General features: G+C 38.7%; 1 protein-coding gene across 8 annotated transcripts in view; it reads right to left on the bottom strand.

Moving 5' to 3' along the window:
- Window positions 1–86: 86 nt before the first annotated feature.
- The window catches only part of LOC106057127 (dehydrogenase/reductase SDR family member 7-like), an 86379-nt gene continuing 64689 nt past the window's right edge, over window positions 87–21776 (bottom strand). For 6 of the 8 annotated variants that reach the window (XM_056024460.1, XM_056024456.1, XM_056024457.1 and 3 more), the window contains one exon: window positions 1441–1659. In XM_056024460.1, coding sequence (XP_055880435.1) covers window position 1659 — 1 coding nt within the window. In that variant the 3' untranslated portion in view covers window positions 1441–1658. Of the gene's footprint in view, window positions 312–1440; window positions 1660–11664; window positions 12638–21776 lie in introns of those variants that run through there. The other 2 variants (XR_008777027.1, XM_056024455.1) reach the window with 2 other exon arrangements.

Here is a 21776-nt window from a genome sequence, read left to right as displayed (position 1 = left end):
TTCAAGTTATGTGTTGTTGTTTTTTTTTCACATATAAAGAACAAAGTAAAACAATACTTCTTAACACATAATTTTACAATACTAAATAATTTTTAAAAACAGAGTCTTCAATATTATAAATGCATTCATACAAATAAAAGTCAAAAATACAAAATGATCAAAGTTGTGTTGGAACTTCAATATCAATTTCAGCCATTTGAAGGCAATGACACATGAATAATCTTTCCTTTCTTTTACATCCCTACAAGATATGATATTGAAACTTGATCCTGTAAGTCTTGATAGAAGTCATTGAGACCATTCATCAGGAACTATAATATTAGATGTACAAATAAATTCAAATTGATTGTCTAAACCAAATGTTTCCTTTATAAGCCTTATGTCTAAACAAAATGTTTCCTTTATAAGCCTTATGTCTAAGCAAAATGTTTCCTTTATAAGCCTTATGTCTAAACAAAATGTTTCCTTTATAAGCCTTAGGTCTAAACAAAATGTTTCCTTTATAAGCCTTATGTCTAAACCAAATGTTTCCTTTATAAGCCTTAGGTCTACTTTTTATTGTCACTCATTCTCAAGCAGGCAATCAATACATGGTTGTTTTTTCAATCCCTAACTCATTCATCTAATTCAATCATCCTATCACTTGTCTGATCCAATAGTGAAAGGGGGAGCAAGAAGTGGTATCAGTCTAAATGTTACAGTGACCTCTTAAAATGCATTTTGTAACCAAAAAATTATATGCCTTGAATTTGAACTCGATGGCTCAGCCTCCTCAAGCCACTACACTACCCACTGTGCCAGCAAAGGGCTTATGAACATATGTTCAGATTTATATATTGTTAGTTTTTAAAGTTTTTAAGTGAGGACCGAATTCTCTACATAAAGTATAAATGGGACTAATTAAACATATACCACCACATCAATCAATTACAATTTCTTGCCTTTGTTCAATATCAAACAAAATTATTTATTCCCAATAGTTAATAAACTGTTTTTTAAGTGATTCTTGTTTTGTCAGATACATAAAAAAAATGTGCACACTAGGTACATCTGTGATTGGCTGTGGGAGAAATAATGAGTACAAACATTTTACAATACAGATATAAGCTTTGTAGAAAACAAAAATAAAGTACCCTTTTAGACCTAGGGATCAGTTGGGCAGGTTAGGTAAATATGGATGGCTAACAAGGGTGCCATGTGGTCAGCACAAGGACCAACCACCATTACTTTCCCCAACTAATGTCAGGTAATTAGAGATAGAATCGAATACCCTAAAAATCTTAAATTCAATATCCCAATCTTCACCAAAAGATTCAGAAGCTAATATCAGCCAGTCTGCCTCCATGGAAAACAAAAGACTCCACTATTTAATTCTACCGTTATTGAGTAATCTCTAAATTTTAAAATATTTTATCTTATTAAAAAAACAAAACAAATGAAAACTGTGATATGTTAAATTTACTTAAGTTCCATGTTTTATAATTTACAAAGATTCCTCCAAAAAAAAAAAAAATAGCATTGTAAAGATATGCCATCAGTTTCCTGTCCAACTTTTGAAACTCAAGACTAAAATATATGTGTAACACCTGCATTTGATTCTCTGTAGCCTGTTTTTTGTATTCAGTCATTCTTTGAGCCTTTGTAAACAGCCTCTAGTATCTGCATAAATAAAGAAAAAAAAAACCAAGCTCATTTGACTATAGTGTTAATGTTTTAATAAATACACATAGGCTATGTCAAAAACACAAAAGTCGTAGTTCAATGTAATTAGTGTACTCTACAGATGCAATAGCCTAAGATTTGTGAACACTTGGTGGGGTCTATAGCACTGAAATCATTTCAAAGTCATTTGAACAATGACAATGAAAAAAAAAATCTATATTTCAGTGTTAGACCAATGATAACATGCAAAACATCGCAAAGCTTAAAAAAGAACAGAGTAGCATATGAATTAACACATTAGACAGGTTTAACAATGAAATGCCAGAAGTTGAACAGCAGCACAGGATGCTGGGAAGATTTGTGAATGTCACATCTGCTGACTTATTATGGGAGGGTGAAAAAGAATTTTGATGTTTAATTGTAGTAATAAAAAAAAAAAACGGGCTTTGAATAAACCAATTTAGTTCATTATAATATAAGAACTTTTTCATTGCTTAAACATCATGCAATCTGAAGATCCTGCAAAGGTATCCTCCACTCTACATTTGATTTGTCAGTTACACCCAACGCCAAGAGTTAATTGCTAATAGCTTATGATTATAACCAGGTAGCCAGGGACACTTATTCACGGGCCAAAAATATGTTAGGTGATCGTTAAAATGTGGTCCGTTTATTCAAAAAAAAAAAGTAAAAGGGATGTACCTGCCAGAAAAAAAAAAAGAAATAAACCCTAAAACTGCAATACGCTTAAAATCGCAAGAATTTTCTTAAACATTAAGGTGATTAGTCCGTTTCGTTTCTTTGATTAAAAAGTATTGGGCCGGAAGTCGCTTTTTTCCCTATATATCTTTGTATTTTTCAGTTCTCTTTGTAAATTAAACTGACATTATTATGCTATAATTTTAAGTGTGCCTAATAGAGAAAAAAATTCTGCACAAAAACACGGGTAGTTAGGATCAAACCCGATAGAGGCTATAAAAAGAAAAGACCTGAAACTAGCGCGTGAAACTACACATTTACAGTACTTTATTTGATGAGTATTTTACCCAAGATCTGTGTTGTTTTTTTAGGCCTACCTTATTTCATGTACCCGGCATTTTCCGATACACAATTTCATACACAAAATAATTGTTGAAAACAATTGTAGTGATTTTAAACTTTAAATGATTACTTAAAAAGGTGTTACTCTAATCAATTTTGAATATTATTTTGTTATGAATGTCACTGTTTATTTTGTGTCTGTTCTAGTTTCTTACATTTTTCTTGAGTAATGGGGTCGTTTTTCTCCTAATGGGTATACCTGATTTCTCCAAGCAGCCTTTGTAAAATATTGGTCCTAAATAATGCTATGTTTATAAACGAAAAATCGCATGGCTGCATTATGATGAATGTACGTGTTAGTTCAATAAATTTTATATTACTAGTTAACTATAAAGAACCGAATAAATAGACGTAAGTTTAATTTTTTTTTCTGTTACATAAAGTCATATGGCAATTTTTTTTTTTTATATCCTAATTCAAAAATGGAATAATAATAGAATTATACAGTAAAATAATCACTAAGTTTTTCTTTTAATAGTTTTGAAAGTCTAACTGAGTTTGTGTTTTTGCCTAATATTATTTTAAAAAAATAATAATCACTCATTATAGACATCATTCGCAATTTTATTATTAGGTCTAGGCATTGAAAAGTAAATCTATTAATAAACTATAATAGATCTAAGTCTAAGTACTAACTTATTAAATAAGTCATTATAAGTAGAAGTATTATAATGAAAATTGTATAGATCTAGATTGACTAGATTATAGATAGATCTATAGATAGAACTCTAGTTTAGTAGATTAAGTATAGAGTATAGTAAATGTATTACTAATAATTAAAAAACTTTAGTCTTTATTAATATCTAGACTTTTTTCTAATAAAAACTGACTATAGGCATAGCGGTACGTGACGTTTTGGCGCCGCCGTTTTGGCGCCGCCGTTTTGGCCCCGCCGTTTTGGCGACGGGACGTTTTGGCGCGAGCCGTTTTGGCGACAGGACGTTTTGGCGCGAGATATCATTTGACGATTATTTAATAAGCAAGTAGCTTTTATAACAATGTTTATTTCACTCTACCACAATATTGTATGTATAGTATGAATTCTAACACCGTTCAGCGTATTGTTTTTTTTTTTAATTTTAATTTTAAAGGTTTTGCTTATTTCATGAATATAGGCCTATAATAAGTCAGATAAATAAACCAATGTTAATGTAAACAAAGCATTGCATCAATTTTTAGTCTATCATCGTTTCATTTTGTTTTTGATTTTTTGTTTTTAATTTTAAAGTAATTTTAAAGTAATATCTTAAAAAATTTCTTTGAAAATAAAAGTGTGCCTCTTAAAAAGTGTGCCTCTTAATAAACACACATAAATGATGTGAAAAACAAACACACATTTACATTTCATATTTTGATCAAATAAACATTCAAATTTGGTTTTCTAAAGCTACATTCGTTTACGACAGCTGCGAAGCCAAGTTGAGATAGGCCTAGATCTATATTCATTCATGAATCGCGTACAAAAAATTATTTCGTTTTATTGTTACTATAATCCCATCCCTAGATCTAAAACTCTAATTCAACACTAAGATGATAAAACTTCTCTTCGCACAGATAGTCTTATACTTTAACACATAAACATATTAATTAAAGTCCATTCATTTCATATTTTGATCATGTAAACATTCAAATTTGGTTTTCTAAAGCTACATACATTTACGAAAGCCACGAAGCCGAGTTGAGATAGGCCTAGATCTATATTCTATATTCATTCATGAATCGCGTACTAAAAATTATTTCGTTTAATTGTTCACTTTATAATCCCATTCATTTAACAAAGCTATCGCTCTTTTCGTTTTTAATAGATAAGAATGTATCGACCTCGGGTAAACCCATTTTCACAAAACTAATTTTATTTTCGTAACGAAAGAGAAATTACGTGAAAGGATTATTAGCTAAGTTTAACATACATCTAAATCCAATCCACTAGATTATTCAAAAGCATTTTTTACATAAATTAGTTCCTGATATCTGTGACTACAGATTTCCTGGCGAACATTATTTCATTAGACATTACCAATGGTTACACATTAACACATCTCTCTACTGAGTCTATTTCTAGGCCTAGGTCTAAAACTCTTATTGAACTCTTAAGATGATAAAACTTCTTTTCGCAAAGATAGTTTTGTACTTTAACACATAAATATACTAATTATTGTCTATTCATTTCATATTTTAATCAAATTAACATTCAAATTTGTTTTTCTAAAGCATTTTAATACATTCGTTCGCTGTTCGCTAAAGCTGCGTAGCCGTGTTGAGATAGGCCTATATTCATTCATGAAAAAAGGTCACGCATGCACAGCACAGAATGAACTCTATAAAAGCCAATGTTTAACTCTAGATTAGTGTAGATTTAGATCTATGTCTACCTCAATATATACTTTATACTTTATACACATGAACATACAAAATTTAGTCTATTCATCTCAAATTTTAATCAAATATATGTAGGCCTACAAGCAAATGTTTTAATTTGAAAAAAAATAAAAAAATTAAGCCTATTATCTATTTTGATTTGATAGCTTCATTCACACCATTTTTACATTGACACATTCGCTTTACTTATTACATTATTATTGTTTACAAAACACTCTCAGTGACTATATCGACAGTAATGCGCAAATAAAGACCCGCGGGTCGCGGGTAACATATGTCTAGTATACTATAAATTAAATTTTTATATCGAGTCGCCCCATACCTATTCTTTAATGCCAAATGCAATCTTTAGCAGAAATTAGGAGCGAGGATTAATCGTTTTCACTCTACCGCCATTCCCATTTCCAGACAGAGTTTTTGTAATTTCACATGAAGTTATCATAAGTATTTTAAGAAAGACTTTGCATTGGAAACGTTAGAATTCAAACGAAATTTTTCAGTATAAGAGTCATGATTGAGATGAGTTCTAAACTCAAATAACATTTTCATAGTCGCCTTTTCCCAACCTTTACTCAATCTGATATTTTTCTAGCTAAATAAATTTGGGACTCTAACTCACAATTTATGCTAGAGTTTTCTTGAATACTATTTATCGAATTAGTTTTTTTTCGGCGGCGATCCTCAAAGCAAAATCTATATACGTGGGGTATCCTATCTTTTCAAGGAACAAATCGGTTTTATTTGCAATGTATTATGGGCCTATAAATTCATATTAGAATATTTTTCAAGTACAACATTATTCGAAAGGTCGTTTTTTAATAGTATGAATAATGAGCTTCAGGTCAGGAGAATGCGTTTCTACAGTGAAGAATGCAAGAAAACGCTTTTGGCGTCGGGGCTTCGCCCCGAACTCCATTTATGAGTAATTAGTTGTAGATGTCAGGAGAATACGTTTCTGCAGAGAAGAATGCAAGAAAACGCTTTTGGCGTCGGGGCTTCGCACCGAACTTCATTTATGGGTAATGAATTGTAGATGTCAGGAGAATGCGTTTCTGCAATGAAGAATGCAAGAAAACGCTTTTGGCGTCGGGGCTTCGCCCCGAACTCCATTGATGAATAATGAGCTGTACTTGTCAAGAGAATGCGTTTCTGCAGTGAAAAAAGCAAGAAAACGCTTTTGGCGTCGGGGTTTCGCCCCTAACTACATTGTGAAGAATGAGCTGTACTTGTCAGGAGAATGCGTATCTGCAGTCAAAAAAGCAAGAAAACGCTTATGGCGTCGGGGCTTCGCCCCGAACTCTATTGATGAATAATGAGCTGTACTTGTCAGCAGAATGCGTTTCTGCAGTGAAAAAAACAAGAAAACGCTTATGGCGTCGGGGCTTCGCCCCGAACTTCACCAGAGAACCTTATAGCGCTGCCCCAGTTGTTTTGGTTTTCGCCGAAGGTTGAGAAATGCTGCTTTTTTTTATTCTCATATTTATATATATATATATATATATATATATATATATATATATATATATTTGTAACTTCTTCTATAGAGAAATGACTTTTGTAATTTCTTTTACTGAAAATTGGGCTATTTGCGTCTGACACATATATATAATTTTTATGTTCAGCAACAAACCCTATTGAGGCATTCAGAAAATGCAATATCTAATACCCTACATTGCTTGCCTTATGTTTAAAAAAAAAAGTAACCAAAAGTGCCAAAAAAAAAAGTTAGGGGCTGTCGTTTTAATTTTTTAAAAGCCGAAAAGTGTAAGAGCGGGGTGTTTTATTTTATTGTAACATATAACAATAATTCATGGTCTAAAAGTTAAAATGTGGCCCGATTACTGGAAGTTTAAATAAAATAAAATATACTTTTAAAAGAAAAGCTTAGATTAACCTTACTTGTATCAATTTGTTTGTATCAATTTTTTTGTATTAATTTCTTTGTATCAGTCATAGAATTGAATAGAAAAGTGGAAATGTTCCAACCATAGTAAACACTAGAATGCCAGAGAACAAATTCACTTAGCGTTTAATGCTTTTAGAGATATACGGTGGATTATTTTTTTTAATAAAAGACTGATTTCGCTTTTCAAAATTATTCTGCTTATGTGATATTTCTTGACATTCATATGTTAGAATAATCGAAATTCTCTCAACTGTTTGTATTGACAACTTTTGTGTGACAAAAAAATAAAAAGGTCATAAAAGTTGATCTTACAACGATCACAGCCATTTATGTAACTCGGACATTTTCCCTTAACAGTAGGCTAGTTGTCAGTGCTGCTTCCTTCTTTATTAGATCTGCCACTTTTTTTAAAACTAGAATGAAGATTTGCTCTCTTGCAAGAGGATACATCAACATCGGCCTGTCAAATCTTTTATTTGCTATATTTTTTTCCCCAAATTGCGCTCTTCTACTATGAGATAAAAATGAGTTCTGAAGCTCAGAATGCTTTCAAAAGCTTGGCTCCGGGAATCCTTCTCTGACCCCACACTAAGCTTACAACGCTACTCCCCAGACCCCACACAACGCTACTCCCCAGACCCATTGATGAATGAAAGGAAAACCTATTTCCTATTCAATACTATCTCCAGAAAAAAAAATCCTTTTCTAGTATGCAAACAATTTAAGATTACCCTCAAAACGCTCAATTGACTATATGGACTAGTTTTAAGAATATAGGCCTACATTTGGATTCACGACCGGAAACATTTGAGACACATTGCTCTAACAGTTACAATGTTCCAGAGTTATATCAATGAACATTTCATTGTTATAGATAGAAAAGTACAACCCCCCCCCTTTTAACAACTTCATATTATGTATATTTACATTGGTACAACTTTGAGCACTATTGCCTCACCAATAGTCTCAGAAGTTCTTTGATCGGATAAGTAGAACACTAAAATCTACGTACATGGAGAAGTAGAGAATCCAGTCCCAAGAGAGCGTACACATTCTATAAAAAAAACATGCACTATGCCAGTGAAATAGACTACATATCAAAACTGAAAAGAGAAACAGAACAACAAAATATATTTCCTGCTAATGATGACAACCTACAGTAGAGTAAAACGGAAGACCAAAACATTCGCCCTAGGTCATTACAAGCAAACTTTAGAAAGGACAATCCAAGAACTACTCATCATTCCCTGCGACCAAGGGAAGAAACCGACAAGATTCAATGACTGTTTCCTAATCAACTATTCCATGTTCATTTTTACATGTCACATTTCCTATTCATCCATGTACGTCTATGGGCTTGTTGTGCTTTGGTCAGTTCATAGTTTGTGCCACTTTGTTAGAGAAGTCTGAAAGATTCGATTGATGTACATAAAATGAAAATTTGTTAGTATAGAGTGCATATAGCCTACTGGTAAACATTTGTTAAAATTATTATTCTGGAGATAACATGTTGATAAAAGTAGATGAAAGTAATGTGTACTCTCAGTATGAATCAAGCAAAAATCCTATTTGTCTACTGGAATCAATAACTACTTTCTAAATATTCCTTTTCAAACAAAAATTAAAAATAAACATCTTACTCTCTTTGGACTTATAATAACGTTGCAGTTTATTGGCGGATAAAAATGTATTTTATCATTGAATATAAATTAGAATTCTTTGACTTATAAGTAGAATATATACATATATATTTTAACGTTAACTTTATTTTGTACTTGTATAGAATAGAATAGATGTAGGTCCAATTGTCATTTTATTTACTTAATTAAATTACGTTAATATTCATTTAAGGTCACTATCCAATAACATGCGGTGCATTGAGTGTGAATATAGATTTGAAATACCTCGATACTTTGTTGTTGTTTTCAAATTAATGTGTCTAGTAGTTTTGCAACAAGCACGAGATGTATTGTAGGCAATGTTTAGTGGTGTCTAGAATTATTGGACGCCATCTTGACATTATTAGATCTTCTCGAAGAAACCCGTTTTGTTTTGTTTTTTTTTGTTTTTTTATCAAATTTACTGATTATATTTAATTCTTTTTTTTCCACATTGAATTGTTAAATATGGATATTTCGGATTATATAACGCATGTTAAGTTATTTTAAATATTTCTAACCCAAATTTTCTAGTCATAACCAGTCAGCAACTTCTTATGTTGTTGTTTTGTCAGATCTCACATGGATGTGTGGCTTAGTGGCTAAATCATTTGTCTCTCAATCAAATTCTTAGTCAAGGGGTCTCGGGTACGAATCCTATTCTGGCCGAGTGGTGTTTCTTAATTCTCAAAATAAACTAAAATTAAAAATTAAAAAAAAAATCCAGTTCTAAATCGAGGGGTCGGAGTTTAATTTAATAACAAATAAATATCCATAATGGGGGCGCGATATGCAAGTGAAAATACTAATTACTATTAGGCGAGTCAAGTAGGCGTAAGATATAAATGTAGACATTGTGATTACATACGATAGTGAGAGAGGGGTCTCTAAGAGAGAAAGTGCGCACGGTGCGAAAGAAAAAGAGAGGGGTTGCACGGTGCGAGAGAGAAAGGGCGTGAAGTGAAGTAGTTGTGCACTGTGAGAGAGAGAAAGAAAGGTTCGCACAGTGCAAAAGAGAGAGGGCGTGACTTGCGCACGAGAGAGAAAGGAAGAACGGTGGTGCGCACTGTGCCAGAGAGAGAGAGGGCGTGAAGAGAAGGAGTTGCGCACGATGCCAGAGAGAAAGGAAGAACGGTGGTGCGCACTGTGCCAGAGAGAGAGAGGGCGTGAAGAGAAGGAGTTGCGCACGATGCCAGAGAGAAAGGAAGAACGGTGGTGCGCACTGTGCCAGAGAGAGAGAGGGCGTGAAGAGAAGGAGTTGCGCACGATGCCAGAGAGAAAGGAAGAACGGTGGTGCGCACTGTGCCAGAGAGAGAGAGGGCGTGAAGAGAAGGAGTTGCGCACGATGCCAGAGAGAAAGGAAGAACGGTGGTGCGCACTGTGCCAGAGAGAGAGGGCGTGAAGTAATTGACTGCTTTGAATATCTTCTTCAAACCAAACCAATTCTTCTACCAAGTTTTAGCTTCAGCGGCTGTACAATCTTGAAGTAAAATTATTTGTCGTTCTAATTCGGTGTGATAAACGCCTTTTTCATTTAGAAATGTATTGATTTCATTCAAGGACAAAGCAAAACGTTTCATCACCTTACCTTTGGAAAGTCATAGCACTTTCTTGGGAATACTGAGTCTCCATTTCCTTTAAGTGGTAGAGTGCTTTTTACAAGATGCTGTTAACAATCTCTATTACCAAATTCATGACCTCATCTATTTCGGTCGGAATTGGGCACAAAGCGCTTCTTCGTGCATTATTTAGTGAAACGTAAGAATTTCTTGGTTTATTTTGCTTCTACGAATCGTTGTTGCTCTTTTATTTTTTCCTGTCATACCTCTGGCTCTATCAGTTGCTATTTAAATAATTTTATTTAAATCGATCTTATTGTCTTCAAGGTATTTTCGCATAGTATTCGCTCTATCGTCCCTTCTAGTTTGTCATGAGAGCGGTAGCAATCCTAGGGAAGACATATACCTGACAAAATGGGCAACTTGGGCCGTGTCTTTATGTCGCAAGACTAATCTATAGCAAGTGATAAGGCAGAAGAAAGTTGAATACAAATATTTTACATTTAAAGACGTTTTAGCCATACGGTATTGTCTTGTACTGTTTCAGCGGATAGTGGCAAATGTTTGATTTTTTTTTTCAAGATTTCTGGTTTGTTTTTGAAATCACGAAACAGTTCTTCAGATGTACGTAGGAAGCAGTCTATGACATACTAATCATCTGTAAATGGTATGCGTTTTTGTGCAATTTCTAGTGGTGCCGCAAAGCTTGCCAGAATAGCAGATTGCTTCTAATTTTGAGAAGATAATTATCTTGTAACTCATTTACTGGAAACAACAAACTATACGTCACAGTCAAAGCACGTGATTAAGATGCCAATTCGTCTTGCGTCAAAGCGAATTAAAACCTACATAGAAACATCCAACGACGGTCAAGAGCTTCCGACGGATCGAATAGGCACCTCATCTTCGTTAAAAGATTCAGAACTATTTTTTTTAAAGTTTTGATAAAAAAAAAATATTTGCGTATGTATTATGGTTCGCGATCCGCATATGGTTCGCGAGCCGCAGGTTGCCGACCCCGGGGGTTAGGGTTTGGTGTACTATTAGCTTATTAATTAAGGATTTTTTTTATTGCTTGTTAAAAAAGCCCCTTGATAGTGCCTCATGTCACCTATTCGGAATCGCAAGATGATTGCTTGGTACAGACGTAGAGTGTGAAATAAACTCAATTATTGCGAACGTGTAGCTTTAAAAATGTTTTTAAAACACAAGATTCATAGGCGTAGTGAGGGAGTCAAGGTGGCATCATGCCCAGGGTGCCACTCAGAGGAGCGCCAAAAGATTTTCAAGACAAATAGGCCTATGATTTGCTGGAAATTTTTTATTTAAAAAAATCAACTTCGTATCGTCTTGCATTTTAGGTAGGCTATTGCATTGTAATGAAACAACTCTACCAAAATTACCAATATCTTGGCTTTATTCAACAATATAACATTGAACAAGCACAAAAACGTCACACATGTCTGATTGTTTAAAGTACTATGAACACAATATGTACATGACCTTCTGACACGCGCACACGCAGAAAATAAACAACTCGGTTACACTACATCCATCATTAAGGTCATTGTGTTAGGATAGTAGCCTATACACAGGGCCGGCCGCGCGAATTCTAGGTGTAAAGTATTAAATTAAACCATTTTAACTTATTATTAAAAGGGTTCCTGGAATTCTGAAATTGCAAAATATACGAAAAAGTCATGAAAATCTGAAATTATTAAAATCTGAAAACTCATGCAAATCTTCTTTAAAAAAATACATAATTGTCATTTCTGGGTGTCATTCAATATTTAAAACGCCAATTCTTCTCGCAATAAAAAAAATACGCATTGTCCGCTTTCATTTAATAAAAATGTAATAATAAGGTGAATACAAATATAGATCTAAATCTATATCGATCTCTTAAAAAGCGATATTTTGCTAGTCGTAGTAGGCCTAAATCTAAAAGGCAGATATGAATGTTTATAGTCTTTTTGTTGGAAAACTACTATCTACTATAGATAGCTCATTAAGTTAATTTGACAGTGATTTTGTACTTAGTAAAGTATGGATAAAATGCAAAGACGAATTGAGTTTCTAATACAAAATCTTAATTATCATTTATTATCCTTATCCCTACCCATACTGTGCCCCACGCAATCAGTTTCGCACAGGGCCCCGCAATCTGTAGGACCGGCCCCGAGAATACATACTCCTTACAATTAGCTTTATATTACATAAATATATATATATATATATAGTTATGACATTTTTGTTTGCCAAGTCTACAGAAAAAGGTGTATGTTGAGTCTATTCCTGCAGATGTTTAAAGGCCAGACTTTTAACCTTCTCTCATTTTCATCAGATATTTATTGCCAAATTTCATCAGGATCCTGTAAGTAAAAAAATGTCCAAAAAAATATCTATATCTTAAAGTTCATACTTAGCTAGTGTCGTAGGCCTACTTTAACAAAACCATGTTACATCTAAAGCTTTATTACACTGAATGATGAAAACAACTACACATATAGTTGTCCACAGTCCAGTTTTAGAACCTCTGTGACATGAAGTGACACTCAGTCACCTATTGTAATATTCCGTGCGGGCAAGCACGAGGTTATGTGAATAAGTTAAAGGACTCTGAAATAAGGGTCAATATTAGTGAGTTAGTGAAGAACTCCAGCAGAGAGTGGATGTAAGATTTTCTCTGTCTGTAATATGTACCTTAATGAATTGGATCTTATGTTAACATAAGAGATTTCTTCGGACTTATATTGTGAACATTTCATTGATGTGATTACTTATTCTACATGGCATGAGCAGCCAGTATTTATTGGTTCATATTTTGTGACGGCTGAAGTCGCCAGTATTTTCTGTAATTTATCTTATATGTAATAAACTTCATGTCTGCTACCAGTGTGTTTATCAGCAATTCTAAATGTTGTCGTTGGAGACTTCAGTATACTAGTGTTGTTGCGCACTTGCAAATCTAGTGCGTTTAATAAAGTACATCGTTAAGAAGAGCATTATAGCCGTACCAGAAGAGGTACCTACAACATACACGGACACATTCACGTCGTCACGCCTACAACTAAAAATAGGCAGCGACAATAGTGAAGATCACGACACAGAATATGTTCAGTACACAATCTAACAAATGTAAACAAACACAACGGGCGACAATGAAAATATAAAATTTACGACATTCACCCCTCGTTTAAATTTTATACATATAACACAACAGATAGTCAACGATGAATAAAACAAACATCTTTACACATCTGCAATATTGGTTGATAGTTAACTGTTTATCAAACACATTAGTCTTTTAAACCCTGTAGTTGGGGTTTGATTTCCTTTCTCTTATGTTGTATCGGCAGGTTGGATTGGTAGGCCTACTATTAATACCAACAAAGTTACTTGGCGACTCGATGGTCGGGGCTGTTAGACACCTTATTTATATAGGTTAGTTATTTAGCGACGCACCATAGGAGACGCATATTGAACGGGACTAGTGACGTTTGGGATATGTTGGGTTAGAGACCGGAAAATCAGTTAGCAATAGAATACTCCAGGGTAACGACGTGTTTAGTGACAGAGACTTCTACTGTGGCCTTTTATCAGAATAAATCCATGTGAAATTGTTCATCAGAGTCGACTACATCTCTTCACTCGTTAAAACAGATGTGCCAGTTCTTGTTTGTATTGTTGTTCAACTACACGTAATACACCCGAACAATTACACCCAAACGATTGCAGAGTAATTGGTTGACTTCAGGACAGCCTGAACTATAGAAGACGCATATTGAACGGGACTAGTGACGTTTGGGATATGTTGGGTTAGAGACCGGAAAATCAGTTAGCAATAGAATACTCCAGGGTAACGACGTGTTTAGTGACAGAGACTTCCACTGTGGCCTTTTATCAGAATAAATCCATGTGAACTTGTTCATCAGAGTTTGACTACATCTCTTCACTCGTTAAAACAGATGTGCCAGTTCTTGTTTGTATTGTTGTTCAACTACACGTAATACACCCGAACAATTACACCCAAACGATTGCAGAGTAATTGGTTGACTTCAGGACAGCCTGAACTAGCAACATCACAGGGCTTCAACCGAGTCCACTTCACCCGATAAGATTGAGTCGGTTGTTTGGTTAGCAGGAGGATTCAGAGTAGAGTTCTCAGCGTTGTTTTCTGTTTCGCTTTGAAGTGAAAGTGTCGCATTCATGGAAGAACCGTCTCTCAGCACAAGGGGTCTCACATTTTCTGTGAAACAGTCTTTTTCTTTGGGCGCCATCAATCTTAAAGAAACAGTTTCTTTTCGGCCCGTAGATAAGAGCGTATTGAGGGTTGCTGTTCACAAGTTCTACCTCTTCTCTTAATGGGTCATATTTACTATTGTTTTTTTTTAACAACACGGGACCAGGAGATGTTAACCACGTTGGTAGGGATGTTCCAGAACTACTTCTGCGATAGAATCCAAAGAGTCTCTCATGTGTTTTGTTTGTCGCCGTTCCCTTTGAGATGTACTCAAGTCCTGGGACTGTAAGGCTAAAGTTATAGCTTTCCAAAGACGACTATTCAGTTTCTCTATTTGATCGTTCCCTCCAGTATTATAAGGCGTGCTCCTGCTCGTAGCCACTCCTCTTTCCTTAAGATACTTCTGTACTTCAGCAGACATACAAGAAGTACCTTTGTCGGTATGGACATAGGAGGGTAGCCCGAATAAAGCGAACAACTCATTTAGGCATTTAACAACAGTAACAGATGACATATCTGGGCATGCAAAGGCAAAAGGAAACCTAGAGAATTCGTCGATCATGGTAAGTAGATATTTATTGCGTGAATTAGAAGGCTGAATTTAAAGTCCATGCTTATTCTTTCGAATGGCTGAGTGGCTTTGATTAAATTTCCTGTTGGTTGCCTGAAGAATCGAGGTTTAAGTTCAGCACATGTCTGGCACTGGTCGATCACAGTTCTGACGTCATCGCAAGAAAAAGGTAAATTTTTGGATCTCACAAAATGTAGCATCCGAGTGTGACAGGTGGGGAAAGGTGACGTGTGTTTGGCACGTTTTATGTCTAGGGGATGATTATTTTTAAATGCTATCACACCCCCACTTATCAGCATATGAATCGGGAGCAGACACGCAACGAGACAAAGCAATGAAAGATAGATACAAAAGTTAAAATAAAAGAATATTTATTTACATAAATATACATATAAGAATAAAAGGGGGAGGGTTTGCATCTATCTCTAATTAGTAAGGTATTTTGATCATCACTGTAGCACCTAATAAGAGAGTATGTCACTTTGTCCTCTGACTTAGCTGGTTGTCCTGTTGATGTCGCAGCTGGCTGTGTCCTGGCTTGAGGTTCTGCAGCTGTAGGTGGCGCTCTAGCGGATAGAGGGACGCCGGCGATATAGTTCTTGCGGAGTCTCAGTCCCAAGTTCTAGTATCTGTAGTGGGCACAGTAGGGCGGGTGGCCGGCTACCGTGGGCACAAGGTTACTGCGGGCAGAGCGGATCTGCCGTGGGCAGCGTAGTTGACAGGATATGTCCAGTGAGTTGCAGAGGGTTGGCGTAGCTATGACGTCTCACACAGACCTGAGCCCATAGGGACGTCGCACCTAATAGCTTGACAAGTGGGCTGTCGAATAGGCGGGCAATGCCGATAGCGCCAAGTAGTAGAGTTGAGTAGATCTCAGTAGGCAAATGCAGCGCTGAATAGCACTAAGCACAACTGCAGGTAAATGGATCGTTGATCCAGTAACTAGGCAATAGGTGATTCTTGATAGCAACTAGGCAAGTGCAGCGCTGGTTAGCACTAAGCACATAGATAGGCCAGTAGGCAAATAGGCAGGTAAGTGATCCGATAAATAGGCAGACACCTGAGGGAGGCACCAGGTATTCCTCTAGGAGAAAGAATAAGTGATATAGTCCAGACTCGATAGTTCAGCTCGAATGAGAAAGAGAGGGTGATTTGAGTTGGTTTACTATATATATATGCCTGAAAGTGTGGGCGGACACCGGAAATATCCTAGGCTAAGAATTATCTTACACGTGGGTGAAGTCCGACAAGAGCCGCACCTTGGAGTATCACGCGGTGTGTAGACCAGGGTAATCTCTTGGATCAAAGAGAGACGTGAGGAAAAGGGGGGGGGGAGGATTAGCTTGCATTCAACCAAGGTGGCGTCAACCGCGGCTGTCAGACATCCTGTCGATAAGATCAAGGTCTGAGCGTATCTTTGCCCCGGTCAAGGGAAGATAAATGAAAGGACTGGCCTAATTTTCTCCAAGGTGGTGGACTAAGTCTAGCCTGGTAGAGAGGAAAAGGTGTGGCGGGTGAATAATTTAGGGGTAGGATGGAGAAATAATTAAAATAAAATAAATAAATAATGAAAAATAATAATTAATGCTGTGATAAATTAGAGTGACTCTGACAGCGAGTTTTTGACTTGTCACATACGCCGCCGCCAAGATGGATCTATCGCAGAAAGATCCATAAAGTGCGAGCAGACTGATGTCACTCTAACTTTAAGATCAGTTGTTATCACAGCATTAGAAAAAAAAATCTGGAAAATAAAGGGGTATCCATGCCAGGAGGAGAGTCTGTCCAAGTCTGTCCGTGGTCTACTTTCCGTCCCTGAGTATGTAGTCACCTGGGTGAAACATGTGGGGCTGCTTGGGAGAGTAGATTGGGCGATTGGATGAGTTATATTTCCTTCCTGGGGCGGATTGGGGAGGGTGATTGGGGCTTAGGCGGGGTGCCCAAGGCACGTGTGCTCGTTGGGGCTTACCTCCGAAGCCGCTGTGAGGCGCTTCTTCACGAGAGTAAGTAGTCAGCTTACCTCGGTATCGTCTGACACGATCAATGTTAGGGAAGAGTGGCCTGATAAAGAATGTGGAGTTCTGCAGGAGAACGTCCCCACGAGTGCAATAATGTGGCTTACATCGTGGCTTCCTGACATGGTCAATGCCAGGGGAAGGTCGATATTGAATGGTGGCTGAGGAGCCATGGTGAGAAGTGTTTTCACGAGCGCGAGGGTTCGGCTTATCTCGTGACTTCCTGACACTATCAATGCCAGGGGGAGGTTGATTTGGAATGGTGGCTGAGGAGCCATAGGGAGAAGTGTTTTCACGGGCGCGAGGGTTCGGCTTACCTCGTGACTTCCTGACACTATCAATGCCAGGGAGAGGTTGATTCGGAGTAGTGGCTGATGAGCCATGGAGAGGAGTGAGTCCACGAGAGCAAGGGTTAATCTTACCTCGGGGCATTCTGACACTGTCAATGTCAGAGGAATGTTGCTTAATTTTGGCTGAGTAGCCTGGGTCAAGTAGACCCTCACGAGTGCGCGGGCACACTTTAACTCGTGACTTTCTAGCAGTGTCGATGCCAGGGCAAAGTGGTTTGAGCTTCGCTGATGAGTCGGGACTAGGCGTATTAGTGTGGCGACCAGGGCTTCCAACCAGCTGGTTGCTGCCACGTTTCTGCTTCGCCGATCTACCGACGGGCAGAGAAAAGTATGGCTTGTTGACTTCTCCAAGAGGAACATATTTGGAGCCTAGAATGAAGTCATACACTGGCGTGTCCATAACGGCGGCGTCAATGGTGCCATGTACGTATCTGCACTCCACGTGCACCCTCGCGACAGGTAGAACCTGCGGAGGAGTGGCACGGTCTATAGACTGGATTGTCACTGTTCCACCAGTGAGATCCGATGGGTCAATCAGCGTCTTATTGATAACCGCGCCGAACGAACAGCCTGAGTCGTATAGGCCCAAAACTTCGACACCGTTAGCCAGAATGTTCTCTACTCCCGGAGGAGAAGAGGTGGGGTGAGGTAGCACCGGTGGGAGTTCTAATCTGCTGAGATCAACGGCAGTGGGTTGAGGAGCCACGGCCATCGTGGAGACGACGTATGTGTCCTCCTCTGGTTGGTCAAATGGATCAACCACAGAGGGTTGAGGGACTGGCGCCACCATTGATAGGGTCCGTGGGGCCTGCTGCTGCCGATGTAGAGCGGGTCTACTGTCACGCGCGCCATGACGTGAGTCACGCTGAGAGTAGTTGGCCTGGTTGTAGCGAGACTGGTGGTTGGGGCGGTTATTGTGGTTATGAGGGACTGATTGCCGGCCTGGTGCCTGGTTGGGCTGGGGAGTTTTAGGAGCAAGGTTGGATTGAGCAGGAGAAGTTGGTTGGTCTGTTTGCTGGTCTGTCGCGGTCGCTTTGCCTTTTAAGTCCTTACGAGCGTTCAAGTACCTATCAGCGGCGGAAGCTATGTCGGCGGGTGCAGTTGCTTGTTGCTCCTTGACATAAACTCTGACCTCTGGGGACATGCATTCCAACAGCTGCTCAGAGAGTATGAGGCATGCTAGGCCATCAAAAGTCTCTGGCAATTGGCTGAGAGCGTGCCACCTGACAAGGTACTTGTCCAGCCTTTCGCAGAGGTTGCCGTAGGTCTCTCTGCGTTAGAGGCGGGAACTTCTGAACTTTTTGTGGTAGGCCTCGGCAGTCAGCTCGAACTGGATCAGCAGCGCCTGCCTGAGGGCTGCGTAATCTTCTCGCTGGCCGGAGGGAAGTTTGGAGTAAACCTCGTAGGCTTTGCCTCGGAGGCATTGGGATAGCCGGAAGCACCATTTCTCCTCTGGCAGACCGTAAAAGCGTGCTACTTCCTCAAAACGGACAAGATAAACTTCGATGTTCTCTGTCTTGTCGTCGAAGTGCTCCATTGGCATGTGGGGTAGACCGTTCAAGGAACTTTGAAAGGATGCTGGGCTAGCTGGGCGAGACTCAGAAGAAGCCTGGCGGGCGGCCTCGTTCTCTTTGTCCGCGGCTATCTTTTCTCTCGCCGTTATTTCTTTCTCCTTCTCCCTCAGAGTTATTTCCTTTTCTCGCTCTGTGACTTCCTTAGCAATAGCTATTTCAGCTTCCTTTCTTTCTCTTTCTTTAGCTATTTCAGCTTCCTTTCTTTCTCTTTCTTTAGCTATTTCAGCTTCCTTTCTTTCTCTTTCTTTAGCTGTTTCTGTTTCCCTTCTCTCCCTTTCCATAGCTATTTCATGCTCCCTTGCCAGTTTTTCCCGTTCCTCTCTTTCAAACGCCTCAAATCGTGCTTTCACAAATTCTTTCCGTTCTGCCTCATCATCAAATATGGAGGCTGCGGCGTCTTTCCATTCAGCCATTCTCTGCTTCATGTCAGAGTCCGCTTTGGAGCGTGTGCCGCTGGCCATAATGGTGAGGGGTGGGCGATGAGGGGTGCTGGGATGGTGGAAGGGCAGATAGAATGGATAATGGGATTGAGCTAGACTTAAAGAAAGTGGGTTAGCGAAAGTGAGTCGCCGGTTATAGGAAAGAGTGCGAAAGGAATGTGGTGTCTGCCTATGTTAATCACAAATTCCTGCAATGAAATATTACAAATAAAATGCAATAAATATAAAATATAAAATATGACAGAAGTGACACTCTTGAAAATGCGAAGTGATGATACTTATAAATATTCTTAGAAAAATTATTGATAGGAAATTTAGTTATTGCTGCCTGTTCGTGCCTGCTGTACTGATGGGTTAAATCCACGGACGGGCTCGCCAAAATGTGACAGGTGGGGAAAGGTGACGTGTGTTTGGCACGTTTTATGTCTAGGGGATGATTATTTTTAAATGCTATCACACCCCCACTTATCAGCATATGAATCGGGAGCAGACACGCAACGAGACAAAGCAATGAAAGATAGATACAAAAGTTAAAATAAAAGAATATTTATTTACATAAATATACATATAAGAATAAAAGGGGGAGGGTTTGCATCTATCTCTAATTAGTAAGGTATTTTGATCATCACTGTAGCACCTAATAAGAGAGTATGTCACTTTGTCCTCTGACTTAGCTGGTTGTCCTGTTGATGTCGCAGCTGGCTGTGTCCTGGCTTGAGGTTCTGCAGCTGTAGGTGGCGCTCTAGCGGATAGAGGGACGCCGGCGATATAGTTCTTGCGGAGTCTCAGTCCCAAGTTCTAGTATCTGTAGTGGGCACAGTAGGGCGGGTGGCCGGCTACCGTGGGCACAAGGTTACTGCGGGCAGAGCGGATCTGCCGTGGGCAGCGTAGTTGACAGGATATGTCCAGTGAGTTGCAGAGGGTTGGCGTAGCTATGACGTCTCACACAGACCTGAGCCCATAGGGACGTCGCACCTAATAGCTTGACAAGTGGGCTGTCGAATAGGCGGGCAATGCCGATAGCGCCAAGTAGTAGAGTTGAGTAGATCTCAGTAGGCAAATGCAGCGCTGAATAGCACTAAGCACAACTGCAGGTAAATGGATCGTTGATCCAGTAACTAGGCAATAGGTGATTCTTGATAGCAACTAGGCAAGTGCAGCGCTGGTTAGCACTAAGCACATAGATAGGCCAGTAGGCAAATAGGCAGGTAAGTGATCCGATAAATAGGCAGACACCTGAGGGAGGCACCAGGTATTCCTCTAGGAGAAAGAATAAGTGATATAGTCCAGACTCGATAGTTCAGCTCGAATGAGAAAGAGAGGGTGATTTGAGTTGGTTTACTATATATATATGCCTGAAAGTGTGGGCGGACACCGGAAATATCCTAGGCTAAGAATTATCTTACACGTGGGTGAAGTCCGACAAGAGCCGCACCTTGGAGTATCACGCGGTGTGTAGACCAGGGTAATCTCTTGGATCAAAGAGAGACGTGAGGAAAAGGGGGGGGGGAGGATTAGCTTGCATTCAACCAAGGTGGCGTCAACCGCGGCTGTCAGACATCCTGTCGATAAGATCAAGGTCTGAGCGTATCTTTGCCCCGGTCAAGGGAAGATAAATGAAAGGACTGGCCTAATTTTCTCCAAGGTGGTGGACTAAGTCTAGCCTGGTAGAGAGGAAAAGGTGTGGCGGGTGAATAATTTAGGGGTAGGATGGAGAAATAATTAAAATAAAATAAATAAATAATGAAAAATAATAATTAATGCTGTGATAAATTAGAGTGACTCTGACAGCGAGTTTTTGACTTGTCACATACGCCGCCGCCAAGATGGATCTATCGCAGAAAGATCCATAAAGTGCGAGCAGACTGATGTCACTCTAACTTTAAGATCAGTTGTTATCACAGCATTAGAAAAAAAAATCTGGAAAATAAAGGGGTATCCATGCCAGGAGGAGAGTCTGTCCAAGTCTGTCCGTGGTCTACTTTCCGTCCCTGAGTATGTAGTCACCTGGGTGAAACATGTGGGGCTGCTTGGGAGAGTAGATTGGGCGATTGGATGAGTTATATTTCCTTCCTGGGGCGGATTGGGGAGGGTGATTGGGGCTTAGGCGGGGTGCCCAAGGCACGTGTGCTCGTTGGGGCTTACCTCCGAAGCCGCTGTGAGGCGCTTCTTCACGAGAGTAAGTAGTCAGCTTACCTCGGTATCGTCTGACACGATCAATGTTAGGGAAGAGTGGCCTGATAAAGAATGTGGAGTTCTGCAGGAGAACGTCCCCACGAGTGCAATAATGTGGCTTACATCGTGGCTTCCTGACATGG

Source organism: Biomphalaria glabrata, chromosome 3, assembly GCF_947242115.1.
Source record: "Biomphalaria glabrata chromosome 3, xgBioGlab47.1, whole genome shotgun sequence".
Lineage (NCBI taxonomy): Eukaryota > Metazoa > Mollusca > Gastropoda > Planorbidae > Biomphalaria > Biomphalaria glabrata.
The sequence above is the reverse complement of the archived record's forward strand: the minus strand, read 5'-3'. Positions and strand labels throughout refer to the sequence as shown.